Consider the following 27,684-nt stretch of genomic DNA (forward strand, 5'->3'; position numbering starts at 1 on the left):
TGTGCAGGGAGACCCTCCGTCCGCACTGCAGCCCTGGCAGCACACGCCTGGCTCCAGCCCTGACGTTTCTGTTGCGGATTCCAATATAAACCTCCGTATCCCGGTAGAAAAGTTCAGGTGGAGATGTGATTTGGATTCCAGGAGAAAAATTAGAGTTTTAAATTATGACTGTGTTAGTAAGAGCAAGTTTGAAATAAAACACAGTAGTTGGTGGAATAAGGGAGAAAAGAATATATTACTGTCTCAGAAATAAGTTGTAGCCGAATGTTGTCTCAGCTGTGCGTGTGTAACTTCTAGCAGAGATCCTGAGGGCACAGATCTTGTACCCAAAGATAAACTCCGGACTTTCGCAGCATCGGTGGTGGAACAAAGCAGGCTCCCTTAATAAGCAGCACTCCCATGGACTGTGTAGCTCCTTAAATCATGTCTGAATTTGACCCAGTGAAACTACCATGAGGAGGTTTTCAAAGCAAAAATACAAACTAACTACATTTGTTAATAGCTGTTTCAGTTTCACAACTTGTAATCTACAAATTCGCTAGCTTCTAATATAATGGTCTGAAACAGTTCTCATCATGTATCGAATCAGGAATCTGGAGCTGCATTTTATTCATTGCGACATTTTCCTAGTTAGAGCAACTCACTGCATACTGCAGTATTGGATGAATATATAAAGTGGCATTTCCAGGTTTTTTTCAAACAAATACGGCTAGAACATGCCTAACAGTAACAACATGAAGAGTCCAGCTTGTCTTTAGAGGGCAAGAGGTCCTTGTAAAGTGTCGCACACTTTAGAATTGGTTTATCGAGGTATAAATAAATACCGTAAAGAATTAAATACAGTTCAATGGCATGACTTAAATGTGGTAGAAGAAGAGACTGAAGCCCTAACTACCATATTTGTTTACCTGGCAGATGCTTCTTTTTTTTCTCCAGGTATGGGAAAGCTTTAGGAGTCCTCCTAAGTCTCTATTTTCATCATATTACCAACACTCCAACTATACGTGTAGGCAAACTGTTTTTCTGCAGTTAGCGATGTTTATTTGTGTGCCCTTATAGAGTGGCAGAGGGGAGCTGTGCCTTCCCACTAGAGCAGGGAGCACCCCGTGTTCAAACCATTCTCTATCTGTGACCATCAACTGGATTTTATAGGTGAAGCCCTTGAAACTCCGTGATTTTAATCCTTAATAACAATCTCAGGCATTTACCGGATTTGTGTAATCTTCAGGCTTCTTTTTAAGCACAGAGTCAGGCTTGAGAAATGGTCATTAATGAAAGGGGAAGAGTTTTAAAAGATGCCCAGTGTTAGGAGAGCGAGACTCCGAGCAAAAAGGCACAGGACCCGAGTTAGTTTTCATAGGCGCAAGCAGTTGAAATTCCTACAATTAATAAGTGCAGTGAAGGGGTTAAAAAGCGATTGGTTAGTTTGAGAAATGTTCTTTTTTAGTTTTTTCCTGGCCTAGTCTAGAGCAACCACGTGATATACTGAATGCCTGCCAGCCTCTTTCTTGTTGATCCTCCGGAGACCATCTGTGCTGGGGGCATTGATTAGAGTGTGTCTGCTGGGATTACATCTTTTCTGTTGCCATGCCAACTAATCAGCTGATTTTGGTTACCACAGAAACAAAATGTCAGAGCTCACAGTACGGTAACATGAATTCAGCACAACAGAAAATGTTTTCTTAATTGGAGACCCTTTTGATTTTTTGGATTCTATGTAAAAGGCAGCTTTAAAAAAATAAAAAAGAGGCCCATTTAAAATAAGAACTGCACCAATTTTATTGATTAAAAGCAATGCGTAAAATTCTGCTCTACCTAAGGAAATTAAATTCCTTTATAAGATGTATAAATTTTTACCACTGTGATATGAGGTATGTGTTCCAGTTTTTCTGTTAAAATTTGTTAATACCAGTGCATAAAATAAATCTGTTAAGAGCTGTGGGGTTTTGATCTTAACAGAAGAAACATTTGAGAAGCCACAGGTATTATTATTAAAAAATATTTTAAACCTGAAATATTTTCATGTTAACTGGTCAGTAGTTAGGATCTTTGGCCTCAACACAGTTATATTAATATTACATGTTTTTCTTCTTGAATGAGTCCTTATGTGTGCACATGTGTACCCCTGTGTAATTCCTTATCATAGTGCAACTGATGAGACAATCAAAACCAGGGTCAAATGACAAAATAAGTCACATTAAAAGTGTGAAGGCATCACTAAGGTATGTTGAAAAGGGCAGATGAGAACCCATTGCAAGATTCTCCTTCATAGGTCTGCAGTAACATGCCTGTTAAAATTGCCTACCTGTTTTTGCAGTAACAACCAGGAGGAAAAACTATGATGACGTTAAGTGAAGTGTTAAACAGAAAAGCCACACATTGCCCAAGTGGTAACTAGCCGAGTCTGAGTTGGGGCTTGTAAAAATGCTCAACAGACTCAGCTGAATCTGGGATGGCTCGTTGTTCAATCAAATATTAGTTGCATTAAAATTAAAGTTACAGGAACTCTTTCTTTTGAAAGTCATTACACCCTATTTCTACAATATCTCCATACCTCGTGTTTGTAAGTTTACTCTGAACAGGAGTTGTGAGTCTAAACATCTGGTTTAAAGAAAAAAAGTCAACAACAGAGCGAGTTAATTTTCAGATCATGCATCATTTACAGTACTCCAGTCAGGACACCATGCTGGGCGTGTATTTTGCACCTTAAAGACCACCACAGCCACGGTGGGTTTTCCACATAAAGTCATGGACAGTTGTTTAAAAGTCCCCAGTAATTTATTTTACTTTTCATTTCCAGGTAGGACCCACTTGCTGCATTTATTCCTCCCGTATTTTCTCTCCTTTCTCAGACTAGACCCCTCATAAAGCTGTGTGAGCCACTTTCTGTGGAAGCAGCCTGGAAAAGACAAGAATGAAAAAAAACAGGGAAAAAGATCAGGTTTGGCCACAGGCATCCAGGGCTCTGTGTACTCCAACTGGACGTGAAAGGAAGGTTTATATGCCAAGCTATTGTAAGGAAAGGGCAACATAAACCAGGTTGGGAATGACTGGTTCAGCGACTTGACATCAAGTGTGTGCAGTGGCACCACAGCCACCTCCACTGCGAGGTTCACTCATTAATTAGCAACAGCAAACTGCGAGGGAAAGAGAACTGATGCAATAAATAAGATTTAGCACACACAATATTCTATATTTGTAAAATGCTATAAAATCTATTATAAGTTACTGTCTCTGCGGCAAGGCCTATGAAGTAATTTTCCCACATTCGTTTTTTCCCCCCCAAGAGAAAGAAAAACAATTTGCCTAGCAGAAATGAACAATAGAATACTGCTCTGATATTTTTAAATGTTGTTTAATCGATGATACAATACCATTGAAAACAAAATTCCTGGGAATTTATTTCATGCATTTTATGTATTCTAGGTATGCACAGAAGGACGTCTTATCTTGGAGTTTACTTTTGATGATCTTATGAGAATAAAAACGTGGCACTTTACTATTAGACAGTACAGAGAATTAGTCCCACGCAGCATTCTAGCCATGCATGTAAGTAATCCTTTTTTCACTTGACCTAATGCAAAGAGATGAGATTAGGTTTATGAAGAACTCCAGCAAATTTCACACCCAAGGCAATTAACTATAAATATTTTGTTTTGCCTGCAACTGCGTCCATTTACAAATTCTTTCACCACTCCCGTGTTTCTCAGTGTTCTATTGTTGCCACTGTTGCTATGTTTTCATTTGGCTTTAGCACACAGTTTTCTTTTGGTGGTCTCTATGATTTGGGCTCATAATCTGTTCTTATTGATATGAGCTACACTAAATTCAGTGAATTTTCATCATTGTAGGTACAAATTATATTTAGCTTTTAAATTAAGCAAACTGCCAACCTTGTATGAGACAGAAAATAAGTAATTACCACATATTTACTTAGAAACCTTTAGAATTTTAATCCAGATCTTCTTTTTTCACATTTTAAGACTTTTTTTTCTTTTTAAATAATTCTATGAAAACACACACATTGGAATATTAAAATACTAAATATTCTACAGGTTGAAGTTAAACTGTTACAAAGTAAATCATTGGGGAGAAACAGAGGACAGTCTTAATGCCACTTTGAGTTCTGAACTGCAGAATTGTTCAGATTAGTGGTGCCCCATCACAACATTAATTGCAGGACTATGATTTTACAGTGGGTAAGAACACAGGCCCAAATATATGCCTGTATTTTGACATCAAATTACTTAGATATTCATAGATCAAGATATATTCTTAGTGAAGAATTCTAAATAACTTAAGCAGCCCGGACTTTTCTGAAAATGCTATTACAGGCCTGAAGAAAATACCTTTAAAATTCTGCCCCACCGTTTCTGTCTCAGAGTTATTTTAGAGGGCTGACCTGTTGAACTCTTCAACAGCTCCCCGTGAAGGGACAACAAAGATGGCCATGAGCAACAATATGTATTTAGAGGGCTGCAATTCAAAGAGAGCAGGCCAGGTTGGGCAGCAACCAGCAGGTATTAATTTTAGTAATGAGATTGATCTCATTTTAAGGAGGAGGCTGGTCTCACAGGTAAAGCTCCTGGCTAGGGTCAGGGAAGAAATAGTGCTTGCATTTTTCCTGTTTAATTCTGGGAAAATAACTTTGACCAGAAGGGTTCTCCAGTCTGTGCTTACTGCCAGTTACGTGATCAGCTCCACTGAAGGTGCTTTGATGAGTTCTCTCTGCTTCAGTTTCTTATCCACAGAAAGACAGCAATATGTTCTTTATTCCTGCCTTTTATCTGCATAGTCTCCTGGGGCTCCCAGCCAACAAATGGGAGGCTCAAAGTGTACTGTGATCCCTCAGGATCCCTTTGGTGGGGCCCTGCTCACTTGCACCTCTGTGCATGACTGGACCTCCTAGGTCTCTCTCTTGAATGGACAGATATTGGAGAATGGTCTTTATTTTGTTCCAGTTTCTTAAGGTTTTCATTTGTAAGGTTTTGCATTTTCCTGTGCAAACAGAACTCTGTAGCTTATGACATAAATTTAGCATCAATGTATATGTTGGGTTTTTTTACATAGAAATGATCTCTCTCTTCAGAGAACCCTCCCTGCACTCCACCAAGCAAACAGAGAAAAACAAATAGACAAAAAGCAAAGTGAAAATTCTTTTTTCCTCTGTTGTTTAGGCACAAGACCCTCAGGTGCTGGAGCAGCTGTCCAAAAACATCACTCGAATGGGTCTGACAAACTTCACCCTCAACTACCTCAGGGTAAGCGTACTATAGCCGATGATTATTGTGAGCATTTTTTAAAAGTTACTGTTAGCTTTGAGTCAAGGTAATGAGAGCAGAGTGCATGTTGGCCAGGTAAGAAATGGACTTTACTCTTAATGAGAATGAAGGAGAAACACAGAGACTGTAATAAAGATGTAGCTGCTAACAACACACTGTTAAAAAGGATAAGAATTTTATCATGGAGTCAAAGCAGCGTGTGAGTAGCCAATGCTTTTAAAGGTCTTTCTTCTCAGTTTTGAATAACGGCGTTATTTTTTGTAAGCACGAAGTTCCCCACCATTTTTACTCTCTTCTTACTGTTCCTGACAAAATGGCAGCTCGTTCTTGTTAAGAGCTGCCCATCTTCTCCAGCTCTTCAACCTCCCCCAGCAGAGGCAGGGCTGAGTGAGAGCTCAGCTCCAGCCCAGTTTGCAGCCCCTCCAAGTGCTCCTCACTTCACTTGCCTCTGGGAGCCTGAGCTCCCTCCTCAGCCGTGCACTGAATCGAGTGTGTTTTTTATGATTAAATAATGCATTTGTTCCCATTGCTTTTTGACCCTTAAAGTGCATTCAAAGTTTGGGAGTTTATTTTTATTCTTGAAAGTATTCCCTGGTGTGGGCTTACAATGCATACACTGAAACAGAGTGTAGAGTTCATATTTCAAGGTTAAAATTCAGATTTTTTTGTTATTTCTAGGCATGCCATTAGTAGATAAAATGAGGCAAATTAATCAATACACCAAGCTAACTTGGCCAAGACTATCTGATTTTATTCCTTTTAGTTGTTTGAGTAATTAATCAAGATGCTTTTTTGAAGATAACAATAACACTAGAAAATGCAGTTATTATCAGCCTAACATAGAGCTGTACCTGACAGTCTCTATTTTAGCTGTACTTCATTCAGGTCTATGAACCTTGGAACACCTTCCCTATGGATGGAGTCCTACCCCAGAGTGTTTTGAACTCCAAGGGGGACAGTGTGCAGGACTGAGATGTGTGGCGAGATCTCTCATGGTATCCCTACAGCTTATGGACAGCCTGTAGTTATCCTTTCTCTCCCAATATGACAAGCCATTGTTGATTGTTCTTACGTGGTGTCAGCATAAAGTTACGGTTGGAATTATAGTCTGAGTTGTGCAGAGCAGGTCTGCTGTGGCCTAACTGAAAGAAGAATATGACATAAAACCTCAGAGGAATAATACATTGCATTAGAATTTTTCCACGTGCAAATACAAGAATAATATGTGTATGTTGTACATATTGTATTCTCACAGTTAGTTTAGTCTCTGGCTTGGTACAGAGAGTGACTGTTGTGCTTCGGCAACATCCCTGTAGCCACATTGTCATCGTCTCATGGTGAGGCATCCTAGAACACGTTCTCCAGAAATCCCCACCGGCGATTCCTCCTCGGTCGCACCAAGTTTCTTGTTACACCCTCATGGCAAACTGGGCAGCAAGCAGCTGGCTTAAGTAGACTATTGTCCTGTGACAAGCATTTGGGCTGGCTGGGGGGCCGTGCTGAATGTGCAGCGCTGGCTCCATCTCACCAGCCCCTTCTGAGTCCTTTGTGGCATATTCAGCTGAATGTGACAATGCAAATGGGAAAGGCAGGTCCCTGGTAGGATGCAGCTGGCATCAGGCACCCATGCTGCTCCCCCAATCAGCATCAAAAAAAAAAAAAAAAAGAAAGAAAGAAGTGAGGGAGGCAGAAAAAAATCCACAGAAAAAGAAAACTGGGATGAAGATAAGCACTAGGGAGATGAGCAGTGAAGTGGAAGGGGATGAAAAGATGAAGTCTTACTTTTTTCTTCTTCCAGACTAGTTTTGTTAGCTTAACAGACAATGTTAGGTTTTTGGGTGCAAAGCTTCCTCTGGCTCCTGCTGTGGTGATTCCAAAAGGAAATCTTTTTTTTCCCAAGCCAATCTTTGTGTGTCTCATTCTTGCAGTGAGGAATTGATCATTCTGCTCTTTTTTCAGATGTTCAGCTCATCATGGGAGCTCATATTAGATGATATCTTTCCATTTTGATTTACTTCTTTCCCAATTACTTTCTTGTGTTAATTTTAACACAAAAATCTATGCTGAACTCAGGACTGTAAAATCAAACAGTAAAAAGTGTGGTAAATCCACTTAGGTTTAAGGTGTCTTGTAGAGGTTTTTGCTGGTGTTTGTGGTGGTGGTGTTTGGGGGTTTTTTGTTGTTTGTTTGTTTGTTTTAAGCCAGCATTTTATGATATTTTATTCAGTCTTCCCTGTGTTCAGTAATTAGCACTGTTACATGGTTTTGAATAAGGATTTGAAACTAAGCATAAAAATGATTTTCATTTTTTTTTCTGCTGCACACAGCAAAGGCTTGTGATACTCATAAGCGAAAACTTCACTGATGGGGAAAATTAATCATTTTTATTCTCTAACGTGCACACAGCAGCAAGCTGTGCTGCAGTCTCTTTAAAGGCAGAATTTAAACCTGGGTTTCAGGTAGTTGTGATACAAAGGTATAGCCTGGATTTTTTACATTCTAGACATCACAGAATGCTAAATCATTGCTAGTTGGAATAATTGCAGTTGCTGGCATGTAAACTGGTGTTCCAGAGTGCCACATGCCTGTAGATCCACAGCTTTGGATACGCGCCCAGGTTTGTCTTCATTCACTCCGAGTAAAGCTGTCCAGCATAGAAGAACATTGATTTTGTAAATCATATTTAATACAAATTTAAAATGTATCTTCTTGGAACCTGGAAATGAAATGTTTTGTCCTGTGTCATTTGCCAAATGCTCTTTCTCTCTGTTTTCTCTGGCTCTGTATAAAACCATAGGTTTCCTTTCTTTCTAGTTACTAGTTTGTTTTGTTCCAGCATAATTGATTACCTCATCAATGGGGTCAGCATACTTTGCTGTAGCTGCTGACTAGAGTTGAATAGGCTGTCTCAGAAATAATGAGCAAAACCTTGTAGATTTTAAATTAATATCAAGCTTTTTAAAATGTAATTTCTCATCAAGTCATCAAGTAGTAGATATTACGAACTATCAGATAATAAGGCCAAGACCTATATCCTACTCTCAGTCGGTACGAGTCCAGGAACAAACAGGAATCCTGTACAGAGCATGAAGATGGAGATAACACTCAAAACAGCAGTTTCCACCAAGCTACAGTAACTTAGCCCCCACACGTTACCTTTTTTTTTTCTATGTAATTTTCTAGTTGCTCAGCTATTTTGTTTAGATCTTCAATGTGTAATGGATTTGAATGTACTCTAAAACAGTATCTTTATACCAGCAGCACTATTCATAATTTGGAGCTCAAATGTTTCTTTCTGCCTTCTATAAAAAGATTTATTCTCTCAAAGTTTCTGGCATTATTAAAAAGCCAGCCCCTCCTTTCAGTTAGACAGGACTACTTGGCCTGAGCCTTGAAATACGGTTGCATCTTGCCCAGCTGGTTTTCAAAATTTGTCTCTGCTTTCCTGCACTGGCTGCGTTGATTTCTTAGAGCTCTTCCCCAGGTGTAGCTAGTGCATCCTCCCCACGCTGTGGGCTGCTCCGGTAGCCAGCTTGTTGGTGTTAATGGAACTGAGTCTGCATCTGCCCTTTGCAAAGTGAGAGCATGGCAGAGCCCTCCCGCTCTGCGGCAGGACAGGTATCCAGGCAGGGAGCGCACACTCCCTTTTTCCCTTACATCTCGTGTGGCTGTAGTCACCAAGGCTTGCCTGAGCTACAAATTATCCAATTTGTTTGTTTTCTGTGTAAACCAATAACGGAGTATAACGATTGCAACACAAAGGACAATATTTTCTGAATCCCCACTTTCACTAATTTAGTTCCTCACTAGACACCTTCAGATTTCTTCTGCTAGGAAGAGAACATGAATTATTTAATGGGACGCAATTTTCTAAAGGCAGTACTTACTTTGCAATCAAAAGCCATTTGTATGTATACCTATTGTGTATGCAAAATTTTCTTTTGCACATGCAAAACAGGCACACATGCAACAGTTTCCTTTAATGTGCAAAGAAATTTTTCTAAATTTTTCTAAATACAGTTTCATGCATGGAAAGGATATGAATTCAAACAGTTTGGGAGCTGGCTTGCTCCTAATATGTAACAATTCGTTGCAGCTATATGGTCAATATTTCACAGCAGTTTGTGTGTCTTCAGCGAAGGAGAAGGATTACATGCAAGCATGTTAAGGATGCAAAATTAGGTACCCAGGGAAAAGAAATCACAGAATACACTATTTATAGATACCCATGCAATATGAATTCCTTTCCCTTTGTGAGTTATATTGTGTCATCATCTTCTAACAACATCATCGTGCGCTGTGTTTCCCCCAGTGTCCCTGGTGCATGCAGTGCGCGGGATGACCAGCCCTCACTCAGGAGGGAGCGGTCTGGTGCTGCTTGATTCCTCGTAAGCTTTTCTGCAGCATCATTCTAGTATCTCAAGTGCAAATGTTAACAGCTGCATAGCACTGACCAGCCGCTGTCATTCCCAGTGTGCACATGTGGCTTTGGGGCACATGGATGAGCACTGGGGCACTCGGAGGGGTCAGCCAAGGGGAGGTGGCCAGTCAGATTTTGCAGAGCACTTGGACTTCCATCTCGTGAATAACAAAACTATCAATGTTGGATTCAGTCTGTTGTCTCAGACTGGCTATATAGTTGAAAAAGGAGCAGATGATGTTCCTGGGAACACAACGGTGAAAATGCTTTTTCCATTACTTAGTACCACAGTAGAGCTTAAGGGCAGGGGCAGTTTGTTATAGCAGCACTGGGTTACTCTAAGCTCATCCTTTCTTGTCCTGCAGTTCCTTAATTTGTGCTTCTGCCACATTGCCATGTCTCCAGTAGATATGAATGGAGTCCCACACACAGCAACTTCATTTACTTTGTGCTGTGCATTGAATGGGAGGTGCTAGGGAAACAGAGTATGGGATCAGGTAGCTGTATTCTAATGGATATAAGTAAAAAGTTCTATTAAGGTTTCGCAAGCACTCAAAGAAGGGAGTTTGGATCATTTAATCATTTAAAGAATCCTTGGAACAGGAGATGCTGAAAGCAGACACAACATTTTGTAGATTTTATTCCTATAAATGATGAAATTTTTATCCTAAACAAATTCAGCTTCGAACAGCTCTTCCTGTGTAAATGCAGTCAAAATCAAAGGGTTCTCATGGTAGGATTTAGTTTACTACAGCTGACGACCCCTAATCTGTCTGTGCCAACTATAATTAGTTGACTATACCAAAGTTTCCTGGTAATGTAATTTCTTAGCGTTTATTTTAGTAATGATCACAGTGGTTTCCATTCCTCTCTTTTATGAATCTAATGCTTTGCGGACAGTATTATATGTTACTTTCAGAATAATAAATGAGAAGAAATGTATTCTTTGCAACAGTTCATACAGTTAAATGTTAGCTTTTTGTTCTTAACAATGACAAAATGTCACAGAATAGTTACATCAAGGGTTATTCCATCACAAGCAGAAGACATCAGAGAAAATGATACAGCACAATTTTTAAAAAACAAGTGGTCAGGATGGAGTGAGTGGGACAAGGGATCAGGGATGGGAGAGCTGCAGAAGACAAGACAGGTAGAGAATGAAGCACCAGTTTAGAAATGTTTTGATGAGAAGATGGAATCTGAAGGAACAGAGATAGGATATGGGTTGGAAAAATAACACTTATATTGATAACAATAATAGTGGTGTGCTTTTCGTCCATTGATCTCTGAGCATTTTATTAAAACAAATGAAGTGTTTTATAGATAGGAAAACTCTGGCGCATATCAAAAGAAAAAAAAAAAAAAAAGAAAAAGATGGAGCAAACCAAACAGCATTTAAAAAAAATCAGAAGGCAATTTTAAACCAGACTTTGGAGAGTACAGTGAGCTGGTGCAGTAGTGGCCACTTCTGCTTCTCATGGCTCAGAAACAGACTTCAGTGTCTGTGGATAGCAGGAATTTCAGAAGTCTGTTAAAAATGGGTAATGGTAACAGAGAGTAAGTGATTAGAGAACAAATTGGGATTTCAGGAGAAAAGGCAAATTTTTATGATATTCTGGACATGGTGATGGCCAGTCATCACACAAAGGGCACTACCAGGCTCATGAGTATCAGTTAAGGAGAAAGATATATTGTGTATCAACACAGGCCAGCTACCATGCCCACTGGACATACCATAAATATGACCTTTGAAATAAAATTAAGGTCTGGTCTAATGAGAATGGGAGGATGATAATCAGCAATGTGAGTCCTTGAAGCATCCATGAGTAAGAAATCAGAATGAAGTTAGGTTAGAGCAGTTTAAATACAAGAAAAGTCAGAAGGGTAAAAGGGAGAAAAAGAGAGACAAAGGCAAAGCACTAGCCATATAGAAACAAGCTACAAGATTTGAACTAATAGTGTTATTTCAGAAAAGAAGATGAGAAAAAAAAGTCCAAGAACACAGCCACAGGCTCTGTTTTTAGTAGACCAAATTAAAGCTTGGACTAGTATGCAGTGCAGTCATAAATAATAATAACTATTAATTAAGTTTAGGAATGAGAGCTGCAGAGGTACGATTTGTTTGAAGACCTGAAAATGCCAAAACCAGCTTCTTGTTCAAAGCAATGAAAACAGCAAAAATTTTAATTAGTTGTTTAATATTGAACATCCATGGGTGTTTGGTGTAAATCGTTAAGCAGGGAGGGGTGGGTGCTCAGAGGAGGTCAAGAAATAAGCTTTAATGTAAAGCTGGTGGTTCAAATCTTTGTTCTTGGAAGCAGCTATTTTAGAACCCGAAGTATTCCTTGTGGAAAGCTTATGGCAGCCTTTTGGTCTGCTCTTCATTTGGAAAGTGAATCCTATGCCCCCACCTTGTGTTTGTAATCTTCAGAAAGATTATTTCATGAGTCTGTTTATTGTGATATCACAAGCAACTTGGTCGTATAATCTTTTAAAAAATTTTCTATATGTAGTTAACTGTACTGGTTAGCCTTTCCCTTCCTCTGACACTTTCTATAGGTAAAATGACATTTCTGCTTACCTGTCTCTGCTAGAGAGATCTTTGATGCATCTCAAGATTGAATTTGTCTTTTCCGTGTCTAGATCTGTTGGAGGTTTGCTTTGGGCTCTGGAGTTTGATCCTATTTCCAGGATGTTCCTGAAAAGCTCTTACCTTGTGTGATGCCCTGATCCTTGTCCATATGAAGGATGCCTCCCCACTTTGTCATTCAGTCTGTCCATACACTCCCACTTTTTTTTTTGCCGTAATCTCACCATTTTATATTCAGGACAGAAACCCTAAAAACCAAAACCTGACTCTAAACAGTAAAACAGAGCAAGCATTTCAAAAGCGAGTAATAGTCCTGGGTTTCTCTGGGTTTTAGAGATACAAAGCTAAATTTCTCTTCCAGTCACCACCCTTGTACTGGTGCAGGCACTGTCAGAGCTGGGTCAGGAGACTGATCTGATTAAAAACACAAATCTAGTCCTTTCCACCCAAATGATGACCATCCTTAATACCTCCCTGAGTGCTACTTGTGCTGGGCAAGGAAGTGAGCAGTAGTGTGGACTCATGTCAGCTGGCATCTGTCTTGAAGTTGGACCTCATCTCCAAATTTGCCAGCACTGAAAGGAGAACACAAGAAAGTGCAGGGGAGTCCTGTAGATCCTAAGCTGTAAATTTCTCTTTCTTATTTCTGGATCTGAGAACATTATAGCAGTTTTGTCTGACCTATTATGGCCTCACGCTGCTATAAATTTATTCACTTCAGTAGAATGAGTGCTGAATTTCAATGGTACAATTTAGAGCAGACTCTTTCTCATACCATATTACCATCATTTACAAAACTTGAATTGAAAACAAAATAAGCAGAAAGAGAAAAGGTTGATTTATTTTGCTGGTTCTGAGTGAAAAAAAAATCGATCTATATATATGGACATATGGATATAAATGGAATGCACATTTTTGTAGGTACCCTATGAACCATACTGTTTAGTAATTTACCAATTAATTGCAAATATTCTCCATTTGTACTAACCTATTAGAAAACTTTGGTAAACTATTGCACTGCTGTATGTACATATACCTGAGTATCAGTGTCTATCTGGTGGTCATTGCTGTGCAAATCTGTGCATTACTTTTGATTTGTAAGCATACCTTCCATTCATGTTAAAGGAAGTATCAACAGGTGTATCAAATTAATAAACAGAAGCCCATGATTTTGTGTTTCCCTTACCTAAGGCAGACCCATAGGATGTAATGTGGAGAATCTGCAGGCAGTGCCGATGAGCAGAGGTGCTGAACCAGACCTGTACTGATGCCCCCGTTAGGCTTGGGAGCAGAGTGGAGGCAGAAGACATTTTCAAAATGATAACACAGATTTCCATCCAGATTGTGTCATTTCTGGTACTGGTGTTCTGCACAGCTAGAAAACTGTGCTATATTGAATATTCCTCCCTACCACAAATTGCTTCCTTAATCCAGTGCCCTGTTACCTTTTCCAGTTGGTGTTGCTGCCTCACTGTTACTTCCTAAGAAAAGGCAGTTTGTTAATCAAAGATACAGTTCAACATTCATTAAAGGCAATGGATATATCTCCTTTGATCCAAATATCATCTCATAGCTTTTCATTTATTCAGAAGTCTTTTATACCCATGAAATCCAACTTATTGAAATTAATTTCTTCATTCCCTTGGGCAATTTTAGCCATGAAAATGCCACGCTTCATGAACAACAACAACAAATGGTTATTTTTATTGCTAGGTTTTTTGTTGGTTTGTTCTGGAGTTTTGTGACAAAAGAATATTAACTTGATTTAGCCACAGATTATAGTTCTTAGGTGAGCCCAAAGGAACAAATATCAGCTTGAGGATCTGATTTGAAGAAAGGGTTTAGGAACAGAATGAAGGAATACAAAAGAATATGGCTTTCATAGCAAGACAGAGAATTTTCTCATTTTATTAATCGTTCAGGCAAAACTTAGAGCCGATTTAGTTAAAGGACTGTGCACCATTTCTACCCAAGATAAGATGATTTTGCTAAAGTATGAAAGTATGAAGCAAATGAAGAAAAGCCCACAGCCCTATTCCCTAGCCTAGATTTCATCGCATCTCATTGATAAAGCAGGACCGGACCCAGCCATGCTGGATCAAAACCTCCAAGGAAAACACAAGCACTCTCTAAACAAAGCGATGTTGGTGATTAGGCAGAGATCACAGCGCTCTCCAGGGCAGACCTTGTCTCACTCTGGTGCTTCATTGCACCAGCTTCATCAGGAGTATTCCCACTCTGTACACCACGGTGTAATGTAGATCCCAGGTCTACAAGTTCCAATCAAAGTAATGAAATATAAAATGGTATAATCTTCTGATAGTGATATGCAAAGGAAGGAAGTAAATTTCAATCTTCTAAACACTACACCGGACCCTTCCACTAATTATCTTTTGACAAGATGTATTAGAGCTACAGTGTCATTTGAAATATGATAGTCTATTTTAATAGCAACTCTCTGTCTTTTATTACTCTCCCAATTTCGTGATGGTATTCCAGTGTATCCTTGGATGCCTTACTGATTTTCTTTCCCAGTGTGTGAGATGAAATGTTCAGGCACACAAAAGAGATAATATCATATATTCTATTGCTAAGTGCCCTTGAACAATGCAATTTTTTAAATGAATTAATTTTATGAAAATAATTGCAATAAGAAACAGAACATGAAATACAGCTTGCTCATTATGATAGCTGACAGTGTAAGGAGAATGAAAAATGATTCAGAACAAAACATATATTCTTGGAGTCTTTCAATGTTATCACCAAAATCGTATTCATTACACTTTTTGTTTCTTTTGTGCACCTTCTTGGTGGATAATTGTATCTTGAAGACCATCTATTCTCTTTATTTCTCAGCTGCTTCGAACTCTTTCTAGTTTAGTATAAGGATAGGTTGGTTCCTGTAGTCTCATTTTAATATTTAAATTCCTAGTCTGGACCACTTTGCTACAAAAAGTAAACTTCCTGGTGCTATAATAGATGTTAAGGAAAAATTCTGCTTTCAGCTACACAAGTATATAAACTGGAATGACATCTGAGAAAGCAGCAGCTTTTCTCCAGAGTGACATAACTGGGTGCAAAGCTGCTCCTGTGCTATTTATCTATTTCATTACCTTTAGAAATACAAGGTACGAACTCTAACAGATGAATTAATGAACTTCACAGCAGCAAAGGACAGGTGGACACACTCATATTCTGACCTCCAAGGCTTGTTCCCAAGCCCTCTGCCAACCGACCTGGTTCTGCTGAGACCAAGGGAGCAGCCGTGCACCACTCAAGACTCTGCCTCCCTTCTAGACCAAAAAAACCCCAGGGGTTAGAAATACATGAAGCAAGAGGAAAAGCAACAGAAACTAAATCTACCCACATAAGCCAAAGCACTGTAGAACCCCAAGGGGCTTGAGAAGGATGCTGCCTATGAAGATGCTCTCACTTCTCTGCTCACGCTGTCCGCCCATGTTTCTTGCACCAAATTCTGCTAAGGACCGTTTTCTTGAAGAGGATAGGAAATCAGAGAAATCATAGGAAGGGTCAAAATATAAAACAAAATACTTTTTTTACCACTGATTGGTTCGGAGTGATATTTTAGGCTTTTTTCTCTCCATTTCCTTTTGGTGAAATTAAAGAAGAAAGCAGCTTTTTTTAACACCTGCTATGAAGGCAGTTATTGGTCCTTGATAACGCCTTTGTTTAAATGGAAGTTGTGGCTGCTTAGTGCTTCTCAAGATGGATGTATCATGCCAGCTTTTACCCCTAATTTATATTCTCACACAAACCTAAAGGGAGCTTACATTTTTAACTTCCAGTGTTTGATTTCATTGTTCAAAGTTTTGTTCTTTTATAGTTTCTTTCTGGGCAAGAATCAGATTAGAAAGAACTTCAGAGGATATCAACTGCAAGAGGGTTGTTGATTTCAGTGGAATTATACTGAGTTATTAAAAAAAAAAAAAAAGCTTTTGACAAAGCTTTTAAAAGGTGAGCTGGTTAAAGTTTGCTCACACTCATTTATTTTAGGCCCATAAACATATGCTTTCCTAAGCAATTAATACAGTTCATCTTTGCTCAGCTTCCTACTAGTAAGGATGGAATCAAATTCTTGAGGCACTGTCTGAGGCTAGTTATGGATACAGTCCAAAAAGTTATTCATCTATATGTGTAATCGTGGAAGGTGATGTATATAAAAGTGAAAACAACCATTTGTCCTCACAATCTGACCTAAAGATGATCTATACCTTGGGAATAAGGCAATATGGACAGTTTTTCTTCTCATTAGCTACTTTATTCGTATGTGCAGGGGCTGTCAGGAACATGCATTTAATAACACTCAACCCTCTGTGTTGTAATAAATAAGGCTGTTTGAATCTATAGAATATCACAGAAATCATGATTGTGCAGAAAACGCCTTTGGTGATGAACAATTCAACCTCTCACTTGGGAGCACTCAAAAAAAAAATTAAACAAAACCCAAAAGGGATTAATCTATAATGGCTTTTTTAGTTTTTTGCTTATCACCTAGGTATTTTTATATTAATATAAAAGTTCTGTGGTTTCCCCAGTTTTAGTGGGACAAAAAAGCCCATGTTAGTTGGCCATTTTAGACAATGTGTTACTGAGGCAATGGGAAAGTCCAGGGAGCGCATCTGTGGTTGGTTATCAGTATTAAACACCTTGAATGAATCGTGTAGCATCAGGCAAACCGGATGACTTCAGCCATCCAAAAAGTACAGGAAAATTCCCTGTCTGCAGGCTCTCGCAGCTATTATAAAATAGAAATAATTATGAAGAGGGGAAGAAAGTTCATCCACGTACATTTACTAAAGTATATGTCCATGACTTCATTGATAACATGCCTGAAAGTTCTAGCATAGTAAAGCCATTTCTTATAATGAATTTTGTTATGCCTTCTCGTATTTTCTGTGGACTCTGAAAATCTAGATCTACCTGCACTCCCATCATCATAGTATCTGATCTTTTTGCAATTTTTATTTTTTTTATTCTAGCAATATTGTTATAAAAGCCATTATACCCATTCCACAGGTGAGGAGCTTTAGGATGCTCAGGACATAAAGAAACAGTGGGACTTAGGGGCTTCACTGCAGCCTTCAGTTAGAGGCTCGTCTTTGACCAGAGTTCATTGCTTGCGACACTACAGGCATTTGTGCCATGCTGCTTTCAGCCAGCCGTTCTTTTTTTATTTTTACAGCACAGCATTGGAGGTGCTAAGTGCTGCCTTGCTTTATCTGGTATTCCAGAACCCTTGCCCAGAAGGTTCTACATATGGGTCAGTGTCCTTCTTAACCTGACGGAGTTCAAAGCCTCATGTGCCGATGCACCATAAGTGGACTAAAAAAATAGTGCATGCTGTGGGCAGCCAATTGAAGCTGGGCCGAGATGCAACCAGGAGGGCATGGCTCCTTGGGTCAGAAGGGAGAGTACAAAAAGGAGCCAGATTGTTTCAGCTGATAGGGAGCACGGCTGACTAAGAATGAGGACTTCTGTACTTCAGTCTTTGCTCTCATGATTCATTTTTTTTTAATTGAAGAGCCACTGAACAGTGGGTTAGAGGGAAGGTGCTGGTGGTTTCTCTTCTACATACTCAATTTATACCTCTATGTACTTAAGCCATCTGTGTCTGTCAGACATAGAGCCCATTTGTCTGTTCAAGATCCTCACGTTATGTCCATCCTTGTACATTAAGCAGCATCTAGCGATGTTCTAAGGTGCCTGAATGCAATGTCTATGCTTTTTTAAAGCTGTTCCTGGCCTGCTTTGCTGACTCTCAAATAATTCCTGGGTACAGTTCAGGATTTGGCATGATATAGAGTCCATTGCTGGAAGACAACTCGTGTGTGGTCTCCTGTCTTGGTGCGTGAGAATGCATAACATTATGAAGGTGGGACATTCCCTGCCAGTTGGCCTCACTGCTGGTGAATGGTGCTGGCACATTTAGTTTGTTAGGATTGCTTAGGCAAACTGTTTTGTGAATTCTGAATTGTTTGAGTATGTGCCAGGCTCGCCTCAACCAAGGCAGGTAAAACACAGGTGCCTCAGCAAGACTTCTAATGGCTCATACTCTTGGAGTTGAATGCTTAAGTATAGGTGCTTTTGGATCCTTTTTCTTTCTGAGGTTGTATTTAGTGTTATGATCATGGTCAAAGACCAAGTATGAGCTTGAAGGCCAGCTCTCCTAAATTTTCGCCTGCTATCACTACCGCTGTTTCATTCCTCTTTTTTTCTATATTAACAGAAACACATGCTCGTGTGTACCTGTTCTTTCTGTCACAGGAAAATGCTACTATTGTTCTCCTGTGTACTAGGATCACAGTTGGTAATAACAATTCACTCTTGTCAGCTAGCAGGAGAAATGGCAGCCTCTTTTTACTCCCATCCCATATGCACTTCTAGTAGTGACAGAATTACCTTCACTTGCCTCTCTGGCAGAGGCCAGCTGCCTAGACTGGAGGCAGGTGTGTAACAGCCAGGCACCAAAGCGCCCAACTGGTACATTACACAAGGTGTTCCAGGAGGTGAGGACAACTCCTGAACGCCATGGAGAACCCCTGACACTCGGAAGTGTGTATCTGGGTCCACAAAATGGGACTAAAATCTGTAAAAAATGCCAGCTCCTTCTTGAATACCTCTGGTCCTTGCGTGCCCGTCTGAAGAAAGTAAAAGTTTACTCTTTGATTTCTTTTGTTAGTGCTGGAAAGTCATGCAGCTTGCAAAGATTAGAGGAGTACCTCCTTTCTGAGTCGCACTTTACAACAGAATTGTTAAGCGCTGAGTGCAGTGTTTTATTGTGGTGATATATGAGACAGAAGGAACACAGCTTGACTTTCAAACTCCAAGCAAGGGTTTGCAGTGCTAGCAACTAAGAAAAAGATATTTGTACATGTAAACTGCAAGTCTTATCTGGAAATCACTGTGAGATAATAATCTTGGGACCTTATGACGTTGTTTTACCAAGACACAAATGAAGTATAACAGTAGTTTAAGGACCTTGTTGTGTGAAACTTTGCACAAATCTAGTAATAGATCAGCTGGTCTGTTTTTAAAAGGAGGGAAGGAAGACTATTTATTTCCCCCCAAAGGAACTGCTACAAAGCTATTTTCCTTATCAGAAGAACACCTTTTTCCTGAATGTTATCTCTTTGACATTTGTTCTGTATAACCTAATGAGGGCAGGTGGAACACCATGGGAATGAGTTATTGTTGATTTGATATAATTTTAACTTTGTTTCAAGCTTGCACATGGAGTTGGTATTTTATAGTCAACAGAAGGAAAAAAAAAAAAGTGTTACTTTTTACTGCTAGGCTGTTAGGTGTCTCAGTCATATCTAGCAACCATGACAAGCGTTTCTATGTATTTTTTCTTCTGTGAGCAGCAGAGAGTGTTGCTTGATCTTCCCACGTAAAACAGTAGGGAGCAGTCGTGATTTAGATTCCTCCCTGGCTGATTTAGACCTCTTACGCAGTTGGAAACAAATACACGGCAGTCATTCTGGCTGGGGGTCCCGTGGTGCCGGCAAGGTGAAGCAGAAGCTCTGGCCCTGCCTGCTGCCCCCGTTACTAACAGAGCTGGGGGTCTGCTGGGTGTCGCCCGCGCTGGCACTGGACACAAGCTGACCTTTCTGCATGAGAGAAGGTTCCAGGAACCCCCCCAAAATGATCTTTTGACAGCGTCATGTCCAGCAGATGGGCTGTCCTCTGCCAGACGTAAGGGGCTATGCAAACCTGTTACTCCACCACTGGCAGTGGTTTTGGCATTGGGGTTCGATCCTCCTCAGAGGGGATGAAGAGTTGTGCATGCAGTAAAATGCCGTGATTGGGAGAGGAGCTTCTGCATCCTCAGCTACGCCCGTGGTCCTCCCATGGCCAGCCTGTTTTAATTTGCCTTCTTGGCACTAAACAAATAAGGGTTAGAACAGGACCTGAAGCTTACAAATATTCAACATGGAAAGTAAAGCCATAGAAAGTAAAGATTTAACCTTATCCATGCCCAGGTGCAGCCTCTTCCCATTGTGGCATGAGCCCAGAAATGTGTTAAACTCTGGATCAGACAGAACATGAGGTTGTAGAGTATCAAGGCTTAGGGAATATTTTGACACAGTCTCTTGAATCTTAAATGGCCAAACATCCATGGTCTGTTTACATGTCCCTAATATTTTACATGGTACTCTAATACAAAACCCTGGATGAAGGTGAGTTCCCAGTGCTGCTCCTCTGCTAGGATCAGGGGGCAGCTTCTATCACAATAAGAAGAAAAACTGCTGTAGCTCAGCCTGCCAGATAAATGGTGGTTCTTTGGAATTCCATCAGGAAACCGGGTCTCTTAAAAACCACATTCTCCTCTTCACCATACTTGACTACTGGGAAAACCAGAAGAGTCATATACAGATAAAAAGGAATTTAAATGCAGTGCAGAACTAAATGTAGTTTTCTCTGTTGTCATTTATCCTGGCTTCTGACCAAAGAGATATGGTACCCAGCTGTTATGTCATCTTATTTTTGCAGTCCAGTCGTAGTGCAGTAAGGGTGATCCCCAAGAGCAATTCTGAGTCTGGACCTGGGTGGCACAAGCCTCCACAGAAATATCCGCCTCTGCTCCAGAAAGACCCTTTCTGGGGAGCTGAGATAATGGGCATTAAATAGGGCTAAAGTAAGATAGCTTTCCTTAAACAAGTAGACAAGAATCTGGCTCAGAACAGAGTCCTAAAAATGCCTTTGTCTATCAACAAGGAGAAAACCTTCTCCAATTGATTTCAGAAACCCACATGTGGATTAGGCGTCTGTACTGGTTTCTTAAGCAGCATTTGTCCCACATCACCAATTTCAGCCACACGTTTCTGCCCACATGCTGCCTCTTCCCTTGGTTATTTTTTGGACAGATCTGTTCCCCCAGCTGGTTTGCTGTACAGCCACACGAGTAGCTGGGCTCACAAAGCAGTGGGGACACCATGGTGCTGCTTAAGCTGGCGTTGCCCCCTGAGAAACAGCAGCCTAAGCCTAGTGTCCTTTGGATCCTGTCCCTTCGTAAAGCTTCCACATTATTTCTTCTGGCTTTGCTTTCTGGGAGAGGGGGAGAATGGAGAGAAGGCAATCAGTTAGTACTAATGTCTTTGAAACAAGATTTTTCCTAGGTAGCAGCTTATTTAATATTTGATGGGTCATTCAATCACAGGTTATATGGTTGGATACAAATACTTGCAGTCTTCTTGCTTCTCAACAAGAGCTTGACTCATTTCCCCACTTAGCCACAGGTTACTGAAGGCTTGGGAGAACTGGGGCATATCTAGTGAATATCAAAATATTGCCAGCATTTCTTATGTTCTTCACACTCTAAATATTCACTTTGTGGTGCACACACCATGTTCCTTCCCAAAACACCAAGACAAGGGTTCTTTTGCAGTCTGCAAAACTAGTTAAAAGCTTAAAAACAAGGGGTCTGAAAGAGCATATTCCTGCTAAAGCTTTGCTGGTCAGTGGTGTCTGCAGGCTAATTTATCCTCGTGTCTTGATCAAATGACTCATGTCATAATGATCTCACTATTTTCCCATTCAATCTCAGAATAATTTTAAGGATTGGAAATCTCTGGCTCTGGCTGTGCTTTATGTGTTGTGTCATCTCTTAGACTTCACGAAATTTCTTAGCAAGCGTTTCCACCTTTTGGTGGAGCTAACTAAAGGGCTCTCCAAGCTGTATGATCCTTTGTCATCAGCTCCTAGAATGAACCCACCTGGGAAGAACAAGATAAATCAAACAACATAGGGAAGGACATAATGCAGACAATTCACAATAATAAAGTAGCTGCATTAGTCTCAAAACAGCAATTCAGAGCAGCATAGGATTAAGCAAATATTGTATATGCCAGTTCATTTGCACCATCTGCTGAACCAAGTATCAGAAGGGGAAAGGATAGTAGGCGCATGGGATTGTGTGTTGAAATACATTTGGAAAAAGAAAATGGTTTCAGGAAGCTATGAAAACAAAAATCTGGGTGCTTACAAGCCTGCAGCCGGGAGAGGGAAGGAAGAACGATGTCATTTCATAGACTTCAGAGATTGGATTTTTTCATTTATGATTTTTTAGGAGCAAGGAAGGTTGTAGAGCTTAAAATTATCTACTCTGGAGTCTACTTCAGACTCACACAGGAATTGCTATTTAACTATAGGAAACACAAGTGTGGAAATTATTATGCAGAGAATAAGAAGGACAGGTTTTTCAAACATGCTTGGGTGCTGTGAGTGAGAACATGCAAAATGTGGGCCTGGACACGGTCACTGGCTGTGGTTTAGGTGGTTTAGACAATGCAGCTGTTCACTAAGACTGTGTTGTGTTGATCAGAGCGGGCAATAGGCATTTCAATCCTTTCAGCTGATCTTTGGATCAATAGCGCTGCTGAGGATGGTTTCCTGTAAAATATGATTGAAGGCTGAGAAAATCGGTTGTTCAGGTACTGCTGTGAAATATGTGTATTGGTCAAGAGGTGATACTGGACTTACGTGTTGTCAAACATAGGAACAGTTATATAGGAAAAAAAGATCCTGGTATTCCAGTAGTCCAGGAAGTACGAGTGCGTCTCTGAAGTGTCATATCGTGTACTAGCATATACCAACCCATTTAAATGACTGAAAATATGTGTTTATTTCTCTCCATCAGGACTGCTTAAGTATTGGAAGTTACACCTTGTAATATAAATCGCTATAAGAAATGTAATTGAATTGTTACTTATTTAATTGGTAACAATTCCACTTAACAATCTTTGCCACAAAAGATAATGGCCATGGAAGTCAAAAGGCATTTGCACAGAAGTTTAACTTGGTGATAAATGGCTTCCTCTGTGCGACGGCACACGAGCTGCAAATACTGCCCCATCTTTAAAGACCTGAAAAATTCTGGTTTAGCTGCAGGAAAAGAAAAGAAAAAAAGAAATAGGTAAAGAATTTTATGTGTCCTGTCCTTTGGTGTTAGAATAACACAATATTTTGGAACATGACTGTAAAAATTAAAATGGTCCCTTTAACAAATACAGTAAAAAAGTAGTAATTGTTTAGGTAGTTTAATTTTCAGTTCTTATAGTATCAGAACACCTCAGAATTACTGATAAAAGAAACATTGATTCATACACGGTGTTAAAGGACATAAGGCATCAGCAGAGAACCAGTCTGACTTTGTGTATATCATAGACCGTTACATTTTACTGAATTATTGCCAAACTGAACCCAGTGGCTTCCATGTCACTGAGACATAACTGGTGTTTGGCAAGAACAGAAGTATCCTCACAGTACCCATTTTGAATTATGGAATTATTAGTTTCCTTATTATATATATGGGACATAGACTAGTTCAGGGAACCATTGGAAGGTCTTTCTGGATGCCATGTGATGTACCAGGAGGCTATTTTCTCAGGAAAAAAAAAAAAAAGAAGAAGAAAAGAAAACACCATAGAAATCTTAAGGTCTCAATAACTCTTTCCCTTAAAACTGACTTCTCCTGACACTAGTGGTGATAATGAGAATTTGACGATTGTTCTGTGACTTGTGTGATATTTTCAGTCCTGGCTGGAACACATTAAAAAGCTGTTTTGAAGATAGAGGATACATTACTGTGATCACACTAGCAGAAAAGTTCAAAATCTGTCCTTGCTCTCTAAAAGCACTGAACTGCCTGAAGAAAATTGATGTGTTAGCATAGGCAAAATTATCCAAACTCTGTGCCAGAAGTAAAATTCACATTGCCTTGCTCATGTAAGAAGATGCAAATTGGGAATATTCTTTTTATTAAAAAAAAGTATTAGAAGCCAAACTGTAATTGTTGTCGTGGTCAGAGTTTCCAGAGACAGACACGATGTCTTGTGAGCTTCTGGGGACATTGCGGCCACTCTGGAAATAACAGCTGCAGCGTCCCCAGCAGCACCAGGACCTCAGCATACTGTCTGTATGCGTCAGTAATGCATGGACAGCGCTGTCTGCAACCGACCACAGATTTCGGCTACCCAATCTAGAAGCACAGGTCTGTCCAATTAGCCCAGTTCCTCTTCACCATAGAAATCAAATAGGACATCCCAGTCACCAGACCCGTAGCTGTCATTTGGTAGACAATGTTCTTGGCGTAAGTCTCTCTGGCCACATTTCTGCCAGTAAACCAAACAGAGCTACGGCACTGGGTCAAGAGATGGCATATAAATATCCATCCAGGCAAGCTGTTGGCATGTTTGCTCTGACAGTTTCTCCCATGCCACCTCTCTCTCTCCCAGACCACATCTTGGTACTGTTCTCAGAGAGCCTGGGTGAGGGATGGTTTCCAGTTAGAAGCTGTGCCCACCCCTGCAGGGCCCAGCTGTGTGCACACAGGAGCTGCTGTCACCTGCCCTAAAGGCTGCAGAATGGGCCTCACCCCTTGTATCTGGGAGTATAAATGTACCCCTAAGTCTGTGGTTCCATACCCATCTATAATTGATCCTTGTGCGCTGGATCACCCAGCCGTGTAAACTTAGTCTGGATCAGATGAGAGCAAAATCACATCTCGGTTATACTGACAGAGCATCCATTGTGCAATTTAGGCTGACTTTGTGCTGGGCAATACCTGATCTCATGCTGGGATGGAACTGGCAGATGATTCCTTGCGTGGCATGAAGCGTGCTGATACAAAAGTAACCTGTCAAATATTTTTGAAAAAATTTGAACTGGTCAAATTAGTTTCTACAAGCACAGTTCCCTGCATCACTGGTACCCGGAAACTTTAACACCAGGGTTGCTGTGCTGCTGAAGCACAGTCCTAGTCACACAGTTAACAGCATTGAGAGCAGCACTGCAGTGCAGTTGGTAGCACCAATACACACACAGAAGACCTTTTCAATATTGCTATTATTGAGAACTTCAAATGAATGGATGCGTTTGAAAGACTTCCCAGAAAATACATTTCCTTTTCAGCTGGCAGCTCAGTTATTCATCTAAGTAGTCTGTGGATTAAGTAATTTGACAACCATTGAAAGGTTTCTTTTTGTGAAACAATTGTGTGTTATTGCTCTCTCCTTTTTCCATTTCACCTGTACAACTAACCCAGAAATTCAGCACAGACATATCAAGACACACACCGAGATCAGACAGCAGCCACACCAAGCAGCGTGTGATGATGCTGATGCATGTCAGGAGCTACCGCAGGACAGGCTTGTAAAAGACTGGGGAGGGAAAAACAGAAGCAGAGAAAGGGTTAAGAACATTGTTTTTTCCTGTTTGCTTTTTAGCTCACTTCTTTACATACGTCAGGGAAGAGGGAGCACGGATCTTAGTCATTTCACATCACAGACTAGTGCAGTGGAGGTCAAGTTGAGGTACAGCATTGTGTGTTGTAAGGCGGTTGAATGATCTGGTATCTAATTTATGAAGATAGCAGGCAGATTGGGCATTTTGATTTTTCTAAGTGTGTATCGACTGTCGGTTTGGTTGGTATTTCTCCATCTTTCTGTCTATGCTGTGCTGCCTTGCGGGATGAGGAGAAGAGGCTGGACTGTCCATTTGGCTGCGGCCACCATGTCATGCCATATTCCCTCTGAGGGGGGACATTAGATGTGTTTCACCAGGATCTACCTCTGCAGCACTGACAGACCCCTGAGCACTTGTGTGAGCGGGGGGTGTAAGGTGATGCTGTCGCTGCACATGATGCCCCCACGGTGCTGTGAGATGCCGTCGTTCTGAGAAGCGGGGACCAGTGTGTTATACCTCTACCTGACCGTCAGATCCACCTACCTTAAATCCCATCTCTGTTTTTGTATAGATCCTGACAGAACAGCTCGAGTACACTGTGTACAGTCAGGGGAAAAGTATCGATTTTGCTGTACCTGAATAGAATTCTTACCAGAAAAACAAACCTAATGCTGGTGTTTCTTTTTTTTCTACTCTTTCAACTTTTATGCGTGGGTTTCTGATTTCACCATATAGTATTTCATCCTTGGGAGCTTGATTTTTAAGATGAGCATGACCCAGGCTCTGATCTGGGCAGGCACAATTTCAGAACCAGTAAATAATTTTGCCCACATTTTATTGCCTTCATTTAACTGAGTTGCAAAGTAATAATTTCCTTCCTATCTACAAATCAGAGAATCAGATGGGCGGTTTTTACATTTTTTCTGGGATACTCATCAGGAACTGTATCCTACTACATCAGCATTACTAAAAAGATTCAAAATGTACCTTATCCACAATTCACTGGGTCAAGGGAAAACTAGCCTGATCTGAAGTGTATCTTATTTATTTTGAGGGTGTTGCTGTGAATTAAGTTTTTTAAAACATTATTTTAATAATAGGTATCGTATACATTAGTTATGTTACTAATTATGTTACTATGAAAACAGTTTAAAGCATTATTAATGCACATACTATCAATACTTAAAAGCATTGTTGCCTGATGGTGATAACACAGCTTCACTAGTGGATGATCTATGACTGCAAGCATTAAATACTCTCTACTATAAAGTCATTAATCCCTACTTTCTTGAATACGTTTAATTAAAAAGTTCCATTTTCCAGTAATTGCTGTTTTTATATAACCCTGAAATGGAATTTTGTTGAGGCACAAGGTCTTTTATATAAACATCCATCTGTCCACAGTGTAGCAGTGCTGGGACAAGTTTTGTGGATTGGGTGAGAAGTGGAGAGATTACAGAAGACTCTGTGTCCCTATAAGAACTGTGAACTTTTGTCCTCTATGTAATGGCTCTGGAGGATTTTTGCTTTCATAATTTTGGTACCAAACAAGGTACCAGAGTTAGTAGGGGAGAAAATAATGAAACAATGGATTTAGTGTCAAGTGGAGATGCTTTATTAGTTTATAAAGAAAAGCTCCTTCCTTATTCCTTTTTTCCTATGTGAAGCTCAGCACTGTGAAGTATCATCTGTTTCTTATATTGTTTCTTTCTATTTGAATGCAGAATTAAGCAAACCTCAACTGCGTATGTAAAAATACATACACACACACACACACACACATATATATATATATATATGCTTCAGGCTGAGAGATACCACTAATAAAATAGAAAATATGTTGGTATTAATAAGGTTGGCATGTGAAAAGTATGAAATAAATGCATGGAAGTTTGTCAGCTTATTAATCATTCCATTATAAGTGGTGTTTTTACTTTCATTGGTCTAACATCTAACCACAGTTCACTGGCTAAAGGCCAAGGTAGCTTTTGCATTAGAACATTACCATGCGGTGTAGTTCTGTACTTCTCTTCCATTTATTAATGCTGCAGACTTCCTACAATTCAGGCTAAAAATAGAACTGGTTATGTGAAAAACACTGCGTTTGTGCTTGAGCTGCAGTATAGAAACAAGAGGATTTTATATGGATGGGGAAGAGATTCATGACACACAAGAACTAGCTGCTT

The 27,684-nt window shown here is 40.0% G+C and overlaps 1 protein-coding gene across 9 annotated transcripts in view; it reads left to right on the forward strand.

Annotated features, from left to right (window-relative positions):
• Positions 1 to 27,684, forward strand: part of LDB2 (LIM domain binding 2) — a 218,114-nt gene that overhangs the window by 167,613 nt on the left and 22,817 nt on the right. For all 9 annotated transcript variants that reach the window (XM_065633695.1, XM_065633697.1, XM_065633696.1 and 6 more), the window contains exons 4-5: positions 3,427 to 3,549; positions 5,178 to 5,261. In XM_065633695.1, the coding sequence (XP_065489767.1) occupies positions 3,427 to 3,549; positions 5,178 to 5,261 (207 nt within the window). The remainder of the gene's footprint in view (positions 1 to 3,426; positions 3,550 to 5,177; positions 5,262 to 27,684) is intronic.

The sequence above is a fragment of the Caloenas nicobarica genome, chromosome 4 (assembly GCF_036013445.1).
Source record: "Caloenas nicobarica isolate bCalNic1 chromosome 4, bCalNic1.hap1, whole genome shotgun sequence".
NCBI classification, from domain to species: Eukaryota; Metazoa; Chordata; class Aves; order Columbiformes; family Columbidae; genus Caloenas; species Caloenas nicobarica.